The sequence below is a fragment of the Magnolia sinica genome, chromosome 14, assembly GCF_029962835.1.
Source record: "Magnolia sinica isolate HGM2019 chromosome 14, MsV1, whole genome shotgun sequence".
Classification (NCBI taxonomy): Eukaryota; Viridiplantae; Streptophyta; class Magnoliopsida; order Magnoliales; family Magnoliaceae; genus Magnolia; species Magnolia sinica.
Window position 1 is genome coordinate 15202934 of NC_080586.1, and position 11369 is coordinate 15214302.

At 45.7% G+C, this 11369-nt stretch overlaps 1 protein-coding gene across 2 annotated transcripts; it reads right to left on the bottom strand.

Moving 5' to 3' along the window:
- Positions 1-1012: 1012 nt before the first annotated feature.
- LOC131225155 (UDP-glucuronic acid decarboxylase 2-like) lies at positions 1013-11103 on the bottom strand. 2 transcript variants are annotated; one of them, XM_058220613.1, is made up of 7 exons: positions 10491-11103; positions 9843-9989; positions 6901-6980; positions 6586-6669; positions 6402-6476; positions 5054-5146; positions 1013-1514 (listed from the first exon to the last, which is right to left on the bottom strand). In XM_058220613.1, exons 1-7 carry the CDS (start codon positions 11101-11103, stop codon positions 1314-1316), a joined length of 1293 nt encoding a protein of 430 aa, XP_058076596.1. In that variant the 3' UTR covers positions 1013-1313. The 2 variants fall into 2 exon arrangements, with proteins under 2 accessions (XP_058076596.1, XP_058076595.1); XM_058220612.1 differs by having other exon boundaries at positions 9843-9985; positions 10487-11103.
- Positions 11104-11369: the final 266 nt, after the last annotated feature.

The window sequence follows — 11369 nt, forward strand, 5'->3', positions numbered from 1 at the left end:
AACAAATTTCATATTGATCCGAAATTGTGACCCCAAAAGGGTTTCAGTGGTAGAGGTTCAAACCCCTGCTGCTTTTTGCAGTGTGGTTCACTTGATCTTTAGATCTGTCTTATTCTTTTGCTCAAGCGTTAAGAATACACAAGCTATATAATTGGTGTGGTACACCAGCCAATCCACTTCCATTCACATAAGTGTATTTTTCCAACGCAGATTGGCTATTGAACCACACACCACCGACCTGGATGGTATGAGTACATGTTGCGAAGACCAGCACGTTCCTTGGGCTCTTAAGTTGCACTAAGTTGCACCAAACAGTTCAAAAGAGATGAAAGTTACATGGACCCACAATCATCTATTCATGTATCCACACTGTTCATTCATGTGGAGAGATTATTTTAGAGCATGAACCAAAAACGAGTCATATCCAAAGCTCAAGTGGACCACATATAAATAGCAGTAGGACAATGATTCTCACCTTTAAAATATTTATAAGCTCACCGTAACTTTTATTTTCCATTCAATCTGTTAATCAGACGAAGAGGAAAAACAAATATCATATTGATTCAAAGCTTCTATGATGCTAATAGAGTTTCAATGGTAGACATTCAATCTCTTAACTACTTTTTGCAGTATGGTCCATTTGATCTTTGGATCAGTCTCATTTTTTGGCTCAAGCCAAATGGAGGGAGGGTTTGGATATAACACATGCCTCGGGATGGAACCCTAGGAACGCCTCGTGATGGAACCCACGGAACTTGGTGACGTCAACACACCAGCCAAGTCAATGGTGTGTGGTACACCAGCCAATTGGCTTTCGTATTTTTCTGGTGCATGGTACGTCCTAAGTGGGACCCACAATTCAGACTAATTAAATTCCATGTGGCATGTTTGTAAGCGCCTGTGTATCATCCATCACACACTGGCAGACTATCAAAGTACTTCTCAAAAGATAGATGGTCTGTGGGACCCAGCCATCAATCAAGGCAGGTCTGGACCACTAAGAGTCCCAGAATGCTAGGAAGGGCAGAGGGATGATAGTGATATGGAATGGAAAAGACTGTTGATATGCTGACATCACTGCTACACTGTTGTCTACGACGACATACAAAATAAGGGCAATATGGGAACAGGAAATTACAAAAATACCCCCAAAGGGAGGAAGATACGAAAATCATACATGAAAGAAGAGGTAGAATGGGACTAGAATCACATACAATTGCAATGCTTCCGGATTACTATTCTCACTAAAAAAAAATGCAGTTTGGATGTGGCATTTTGATGAGGATTGTAATCTGTAAGCATTACAATTTCTCCTAAGAGGAAGCATGATCGCCAAAGACACGGGTCCGGAAATCAGAGACCATGAGAGGGAGCCCCTTCCGGAGCGGGACGACGGGCTCCCACCCAAGCAGCTCCTTTGCCTTGGAGATGTCCGGCTTCCTCTTGTGCGGGTCATCCTCCGTGTTGGGCCTAAACTCAATACGGGCGTTCGGGTCAATCGTCTCCTGGACCACCTGGTTCAAGAGGGCAAATTCATCAATTGGGAAATTGCCCAATGTTGTCAGGAAAACACCACACCACATGGGCACTCAGACCCATGACCTTATCTTTGAAATAGACTTGTCTACCACTCACACCACATAGGCACTCAAACCCATGACCTCAGTGTTGAACTAGACTTGGTCTACCACAGAGCCATGGGTTGAACCCGATTATGGTGACTCAGCTTAAAACCCCATAGCAAAAAACTTGGGTAAATTCCCCCATTTTAGCATTAAATCTTTTGTACCATCATGTCTCCACACTTTATACTCCTGTGTCTTAGTCAATATGGTTTATGTTTGCTAGCAGGAGGGAAAAAGAAAAAAAAAAAACACAAGAATTATATGATCATTGAAGTTGGTTCCTCTGCAAGTCCTTGTAGAATAAGCTTGTCCTACACGGGTTGGAGGTGGGGCCCACTTTGTTGTTTGTGTATATGTCATCCAATACATACAGCTGGGTCTCCCCACCATGGAAGCCAGGACTCCCGAAATATCATGTTGATCCAACCATCGTGTGGGCCACAGTGTTAATTTGGAAGTTTTTGGATGGCTGTTCATAGTTTTCTATGGTGTGGTCCACTTATTGGACATACATGTTTTTGGGCCTGTTTTTGGGGCATCATGTCAATGTGTGGTCCATTTAATACATGGGCTAGGTGGCATACACATGACACTTGGAGCCACACGGGCGAGTGTATAACTAGGTGATTAAGTGTATGAGAATTAACTTTTACACACAAATGAATAAACATTTACAAGCATGTAAATATGCTAATTTTACGGGGAACTGTAGATGAATAGGCCTCACTACCATTTACAGTATTCTCATGTTTTTAAGCTGTAAATGTGGGTCCCTAATTCAGTGATCAGCAAGGTGTTCCAAAATGGTAATGGTGGCCGTAATGGCCACCACCATTACCATTATGATACAGGCCACAACAGCCCTTTTTTACTTTTTGAAAAAACTATTATAGGATGTTACAGGACCGTTACGGGACCTTTATGATCTGTTTTTTCAGCAATGGTCGTTTCAACCCCGTAACGTATAATGGTTATGACCATTACCATTATGTAATGACCGATTTTGAATACCTTGGTAATCATGGGACACTGATTCTGTTGGGCCTCACTGAATAAGGATCCTGCCCCATAGTATACTGGATTGGAAGAATCCTAGCCACCAATCTTGGGCCGTCTTAAGTCAAATGTCCACTGCTGGTGTATCTCTTATCTACCGCTTACTTGCGAGAAAGAAATTGGAGGGTTGTGGTTGTCCTAGATAAGAGATTTTTAATCTATTATCCATAGTGCGACCTTGGAACCAGCGATGTGGGTGGGACCCTGACCGAAGGGCCCACCTCGGTGTATGCATTTATATATTGATGGAGCCCATCTGTTTTGCCAGCTTATTTTAGGCTATGGTCCCAAAAATAAAGCAGATACAAATTTTCAGGCGGACCACACCACAGGAAGCAGTGGTAATTGACCATTAAAAACCTTTTGTGGGCCACATAAGTTTTGGATCAAGTTGATATTTGTTTTTTTTTACTTTCATCCAGGTCTGTGTGACCTTATCAATAGGTTGGATGGTCAATAAACATTACAGTGGACCCCAGGAAGCTTTTAATGGCAAGTGTTCAATGACCACTGTTAATTGTAGTGTGGTCCACCTGATTTTTTTATAAACTTCATTTTTTTGGACCGTGGCCTAAAATAAGCTGGAAAAACAGATGGACAGCGTGTATATACAATGCATACATTGAGGTGGGCCCTATGGTCAGGGTCCCACCCACATCACTGGAACCGGGTCGCAGCGAAGTCATGCTCTTTTGTCCATTGACAGCACGGTCCACCAGATCAATGGTCTGTGTTGCAGACCACCCGAACATAGACCCACTTGTGCAACTGAAAGCCACAAACCCAAAGATGTGCAGTCAACTCAGCTTTTCCATTTATACAAGCAGGGCCCATGGCTCTGTGATCCAGACCCTTTATCTCATAGGACCCATCATCAATGGTCCATACCCCAAAAATCTCCCCAACAGGGGGAACCGATTAGATGCGACCCCATATCCACCCAGGTGGGTGGGACCCATGACTGTGGGGCTCACAGTGATGTATGTGCCTTAAATCCACACATTTCAACCATTTTGAAAGTTCATTTCAGGGCATGCATGATCACAAAAATGAAACATTTACAAATCCTAGGTGGAACACACAATAGGAAACAGTTCCTAATTGAATCCCCACCATTAAAAACTTCATGGAGTCCACCGGAATGTTTATTTGCCATCCAACCTGTTGATAAGGTCACAAGGACCTATATGTACAGACCCACACAAATATAATCTTGATCCAAATCTTTTGTGGCCCAAAAGAAGTTTTTAATGGTCAATTACTACTGTTTCGTGTACTATAGTCCATCTAAGATTTGGATCAGCCTCATTTTTTGGATCATGCTCTAAAATGAGTTTTCAATACAAATGGATAGATGTGGGCAGGATCTGAACCAACTCTTCGAATTCGACTTGATTGAACCGGTCGGATCCGATCCAACTTGAAATGAAAGCCAGGGTCGGGTCGGATTGAGTAGACCCACTTGGATCCGATGCCAAATCGAGTCGAGTTCAAATCATGTAGTAACTCGATCCGATCCAGACCGGAATTAGGTAGTATAAAGTCAGATTTTACTTCTTTTTAAAAAAAAAAAAAACCTTTACCTTTTTTGTACCTGAACCCTAACCCTACCTGAGCCAACACCAGATGAACCTATGCGGCCGACTTCCTCTCCTTCCCTCCTCCTTTCTTTCTCTTTTTTCTCTCCCAATTTCCTTCATCTACTTCTTTATCTCCTCATTTCTCTCCCCCTTTCTCTCTCAATTTTCCTCTTGTTTCCTTCATAGCACCAGAGTCTCCGATTGAGCTTAACTCAACCCAGTCCGAATCGACTGGACAGAATCAATTCGATCCGACTCGGTTCAGATCAAGCTAGCAAGGAATCGATTCGGATCGAATCAGCCCTTCTGGACTTGGTCCCGAATTTGATTGAATTCGAGTTAGGTACTTGCAAAAGCCGGATTGAGTCGAGTTGGACCTAATCCGGTCCGACTCCACTCGATGCCCACCTCTTCAAATGGAAGGCATGGATGTAGTCACATACATCAAGGTGGGTCCTACAGTAAGGGGTCCCACACACCTAGGTGGGTCCTGGGTCTCACTTAATCCGCTCTCCCAAACAAGACACAGATAACCTTTGGATGACTCTCATTCAACTCTAAAAATCAAAAGTCAAGATCATCATTGAAGCATGATTTACGGGAAATTAGCTCACTTATGTTAGTAATGAGAATATGTACGGTTCTAATAATCGGACCATCTAGCATCTGGGCCCCAACGGATAGCAAGACAGTGCTGGGTCTTGCGCTATTTAGTATCCTTTCTCGAAAATGTAGAAAAGTCAGCGTAAAAGGACTTGATCATAAATTAGTTGAAAGATGAGGGTCAAATACCTGGGCAAGTTCGAGCATGGTAAATTCGCCGGGATTTCCGAGATTGAAGGGCCCCACGTGTTCCCCTTCCATTAGCCGCATCAGACCCTCCACCTGCACCTCAAAATTACCAAATTACCCTCTGTAAATAAGTAAATGATATCTACGCCCACCCAGAATTTATGATAGAAAAGCCCCTCTCATTTTACTTTTCGGGAATATGATAGTACAATTTCGTCCAACGGTACGCGATAGAAAGAAAATAGATGAGTGCGTCAGTACAATCAGCACCATCCACTCATGGGATGGGCCGGAATCATCTACAACACCTATTCTTTGCGCCCACCATATCGTATATGTGAAATCTACTCCGTCCATCATGCGATAACAGTCATTTACACCGTACATACAAAAATATCAGACCGATAAAAACCTATGGGCCTCGCCGAATGGGAACAATGTAAAATAGTGCCTAAAACCATTAAGTTCGAGCGTTGCTGACTGCAGGAATCATGGATCACGATCATTTTTGTGAATTTCGTTCATCTTGATGAAGACCGTGGACCCAAACACAAACCGACGGTTGGCTTTCCATCCACATAGTTCCCTGTGTGTGATCCACCTAAATTGTGTGAAAACGTCTGATTTTATTTCACCCTTTAGCGTATCATTGAAGATCTCACCTGATGGACGGAGTGGGATTTCACATTTACAGCACGCTGGGGCCAAAGCGCTTGGGTGTTTTACTGGCTGCGTAAAACAGATGTTGGAGGGGGATTTCGGTCCCCACTCGCACGCTATGCCTATGTTCAGGTGCGGCACGCGTGATATGGGACAAATCAGTAGAAAGACTATCAACCGTCCAACGGAGGCGGATTGCGTACTAACTCGGTGTGGCCCACCTTGATTTACGTATTTTATAATTTTAGGATTTGAGCCGAAAAAATGAAGCATGCGTACAGCTCAAGTGGACCACACCACAGGAGACCGTGTGAATTGGGGGCTACAGAAGTTTTGAATCAAGCTGATATTTGTGTTTCCCCTTTATCCATGTCTTTGTCATCACGTGAACTGGTTGGATGACAAATAAGCATAACTGTGGGCGGTAGGAAGGTTTCAACGGTAGAAATTATTCCTAATGTTTGCTGTTGTGTGGTCCACCTGAGCATTGGATACACTTCGATTTTGGGCTCAACCCCTGAAATGAGCTGCAAAAACGGATGGACGGCCTGGATAAACCACATACATTCACGGTGGGCCCAACATAGTTTACTGGGTTGTGGCCCACATGATGAGTGAACGTGGGTGTGGCCAGGCAAACCCAACGTGGGCCCCACGTAATGATGAGCGTCCCATGTATGATTCGTACCAGATCGGAAACATATTGGAAGCTCCTGGTCTGCTTCCCGTCGCCATAGACCGTCAGTGGCTCCTTCCTCAAGGCCTGAAATTTAAAAATAAATAAATAATATAAATTTTTTTTTTACGAAATCGCACTCGCAGTAATGTAAAAAAAGTATGGTAGTCCGCGGAAACACCGGTGAATCCTGCACCTGAGCAACGAAGTTACTGACGACACGACCGTCATCTATGCACATCCGAGGGCCGTACGTGTTAAAGATCCGAGCAATCCTCACCTGCATATATCATATATTAAAATAACCGGCAAATATCAACATCCGTACACGTGGCACAAATTTAGACCGTTCATATAGTCTGCCCTAGTACCATGTACTAGCCGCACACCAGTCGGATAATCCTGGCCATTGATCCGACGATTTTCACAACAGATAGCAAATGAAAGGTCCGGAGATCTTGTACAGATGCTGGACACTATCTTAAATCGAAAAGGGCATTTTAGTAATAACCTCGACATTGGCTCCCCTGTGATAATCCATGGTCAGTGTCTCTGCCGTACGCTTTCCTTCGTCGTAGCAGCTCCGCACGCCTGCACAGCACTGTCTGTGTAAGATACCAGTAGTCAAAGGCCAAAACTCTGATACACCTGCAGAGTGTGATGATCCGTGCACTTGCACGTGCATCTGGACACGTGGCATAGATTTACCTCATCCAGACCGTCAAATTGCGGGCAGCAACTGTAAAAGGTTCATAATGACAGGAAATTCACACTACACGTCATCAACTGCCTACCTAGCTGAATAGCGACATCTAATGGACGGTTAAAACTTAAAACTACAAATGTCCGTTAACCAGAGGTCAGAACATCCAATGGATCTGGTATTCGGGCCCATCTCCACCCGCATATGGTCCCACTATTTTGGCCACTTTGGATTTAGTTCCATGCATGCCGTCCGCTGAGTGCACGCGCATGGTTTCAGAGTCTGCCAGCCGTTCGTATAGCTCCTGGACTGAAAACCTCAGTACCATGTACCGCGTGTCAGATATGAAGAGGCCACGTAGAGAATAACCTCTGCGAGCCAGGTCGATAGATATATAACCGAAGCAGATTCCCTGTGGCAGGCGCTGTGGGGCCCACCGTGATGTATACGTTTTATATCCACGCCGTCCATCCGTTTTGCCAGCTCATTTCAGGGCATGAGCCAAGATCAAAAGGTCAAGCTGACCACACCACAAGAAACAGTAGAGATAATGGCAGACACCGTTGAAACCTTCCTGGGGCCCACCGTGATGCTTATTTTACATCCCACCTATTCATATTTCATAAGGTCATACAGACCTGGTAAAGCACAAAAATCAACTTGATCCAAAACTTGTGTGGCCCCAAGAAGTTTTTGACGGTGAGCGTTCAATCACCGTGTTTCCCTTGGTGTGGCCCACTTGAGCTTTAGATCAAGCTTCCGTTTTGGGATTATTCTCTAAATGAGCAGGAATAATGGATGGACGGCGTGGATAAAGTCCATTCATCACGGTGGGCCCCACGGCGCCTACCATTAGAGATCTCTAGTGTGGCAGGGTCAGGAGGCACCCGCTTCCGAAAATGTAATGGCCACTGTGAGCCAGATGCAGATTGGAAAACGCTTGGGTACCTAATGCTGTGTGCCGACAGGGGCTTTTTTTTTTTTTTGTTTTTGGGTTAGCTTGTTAGTACACACCCATGTCAGTACACACACTCAATGCTAGCCACCCGCGCTAGGGATCGATACCAAGACCTCAAGTATTGAAACGAGGTATCTCCAAAGTCTGACAGTTGAGCTTGTAAGACGGGTTAATTACTCTACCGACTGGGAAACGAATTAACGTTTATGAAATCCATGCCGTCCATCAAGTACAACACCCCTTATTTGGACTTGACCTAAAAAATTCAGGATGACTCAAACACTCTGGTGGGCCATTAATATATATATATACACACACACACACACCTAAAAGCTATAAATTCACATGGTATGGCGCATCTGTGGTTTGAAATACCGTAATTTTTTGGTCAATTCTTTCGTCCTGTTGAGACACGTCAGATGAATGGACTGGATGTCATATAAACACCACCGTCGGCGTTCCAGTCAAACTGTAAACTGTTTTCTATAGTGTGTTCTACCTAAGTTTTAGATTATCATGATTTTTTAGTTCAATGGTTAAAACGAGGTAACTTAACAGATGGGACGGGGAGGATCCAATGAAAGTTCCACCCACGTGGCTCTCCGTTCGTCACCCCATTTGTATTGGAAGCGAGGTTCGCCAGCGAAATTCATGCAGAATCATGTTACCCCATTTGTATTGGAAGCGGATTGCCGGTGACCCCGGGCACAGAGATATATGTGTGCCGGGGCTGTGCGGGGCCCACAAACATGTTCGTGACACCCAAAACTCAGGTGGGCCACACCAACGAAACAGTGGGAAAAGAAACGTCCACCGTTGAAACCTGACCATGATGTTTATATGACGTCCAAACCGTTCAAAGGGTTATTACCACTCAGATAAACTGCAGGAACAGATATCATCATGATGCAAAACTTCTTTCACCCCTTGGCGTTCAAGGATCCCCACTGTTTCGTGTGGTATGGCTCACATGAGTTTTGGATCTGCTGATTTTTAGAATCCTGTCCTATTGTTGTCTTTCAAAACAGATAGACGGAGTGGATTTGTCACCGGATCTCTGTGGGCCTCACGCGACCCCGGGAACAGTAATATCTCTGTGCCCGGAGTCACATTGAAACACCAATAACTTATGCCCATACGTACTCGTGCACAGATCCACTATCCATGCATCCGACGCACGTAACCCAATCCAGACCGTTCAAAAGCATGGAATTCACCGATGGAGCATCGTGCAAAAATAATACCGTTTGATCATCTTAAGTATGGCCATCAAAATGTACGATTCAAATGGAAAATCTCGATTCCACGAAAAAAATCCATCAATCGAAAGGTACGATCGTCCAATAGATATGGGTTGTGAAATTGTGAATATCCCCATCTACACTGTCGCCTACTTTATGGACGGTATGGATTGAAAGGTACGTGCACCACATGCAGTGTTCCGTACATCAGGGGCGAGCGAGAGTAGGATTTTAATCCAACTCCCGCGGAATAGCCTCCCTTTGTTCAAGTGATCAGATACACGGCCCATGTATGTGACCCTTCACACACAGCCATCTTTTTCCCGCCAGAGTGCCACGTATGTACGACCTGTCGGATCCATCCAAAAGGTAGACCACACCACGAACATCAGCTAGAGCGGAAACCACGCAGTCGCCGGTAGGAAGCATGAACAAAACCAATGGATGTGACTCAACGCCAGGTGCGGCCCACCCACGTGATGTTTATTGTAGGGCCCACCTTTTGGACGGATCGGACACGTGAAGGTTAGGATGGGAGTATGAAGACGGACCGATGGGATTGACGTTGCCCCAGTACGTCTCAACCTGAGGGTGCTGCAGCGGATCACCGTACACCTCGCTCGTGCTCGTAAGCAAAAACCTGGCCCCCACCCTCTTCGCCAACCCCAGCATGTTCAACGTCCCCACCACATTCGTCTTGTGCTCCCGCGAAACACCGAATCAAGGAACCCCAGCACACCAAAATGTAAAACAGAGGGAGAGTTCTTTGATACTCTGAGAGCGTACGACGCTTGATACACAGGTTGAACCGTTCAATCCTCTGGTTCTTGGACTGTAGTGTGGCGCCTGTGTATCATCTATCACAGTCCCCCAGAGTATCAATTTTTTCTCCAAAGAAAAATAAATAGGCCTCATCCCGTAGTCCGCGGACTACCAAATTGTATTCGTAGTCCGCTAGTTAGGTCGAGCCTACGGCCGAGAGGCAGTGCCACCATGAATAAGCCATGGCCGCAGTAAGATTTACCACAAACTACCGTATTCGTCCGATCCTGTGGACAGATAATGAGAAACGTCCATGGACTATCGATAGTGGGGCCCACCTTCCGCAGTGGGTCTTGAACTGATCCACCTGGCTTTAAACCTCCAAATTCAACTTGGAAAAAGAATTAAAAAAAAGAAAGAAAGAAAGAAAAAGGATATGATGGTCTTGACCGGGTTGAACTTGTAGTGCACCGGCGACGCGGGACACGCCAAATGGTAGATCTGGTCCACCTCCAGCAGCAGCGGCTCGACGACGTCGTGCCGGATGAGCTCGAACCGCGGGTTACCGAAATGGTGGACCACGTTCTCCTTCCTCCCCGTGAAGAAATTATCGACGACGATGACGCTGTCCCCGCGGGCCATCAGACGGTCCACAAGGTGGCTGCCGACGAACCCGGCCCCACCCGTCACGACGATCCGTAGGCCCTTCCTCTTCAGTCCCAGCGGCACCTTCGCTCCGGAATTCACAGCGGACAGTGCGCCGAATGCAGCGCTCTCGTACGCCGATCGGTGGGCCTTTCGGATTCCAGTGGAGAGGATCGGATCCGGGAATTCTAGGGTGGCGGAGCGGGCGGTGCTAACGTGCGCCGGGGCGAGGGAGAAGATGATGGAGGCGATGGTGATGCCGATGAGGACGAAGAGGAGGCGCTGCTCGCGGAGAATGTAGTGGATTGGGCGGGAGACGGTGAGCCAGGGTTTTGGGGTTTTTGGAGAGTAGGATTCCGAGCTGCGCTCCGATTCGTGCCCTCTGTAGATCAGCCCGGAACCCATCTTCTTCTGGTTTTATAACCCACTTCTCTTCTTTTGAGTTCTAGGGTATTTCAGAAGCGAGGGAATCCAGATCGGAGGAGAGAAATTTCCCCTTCTGAATAGGACTAGATTTCGAGATTTCCTGGAATGGGATAATGAAAGGGAGCAATTTCAGAAAGATGGCCTTTTTGAAGAAGAACAAGCTGAGATTTCTCGACTTTTTGAAGATTTCTTGGATTTTGGAGATGGGTCTTCGAAAGGGAGAGAAATGCAGGAAATTTCAGATC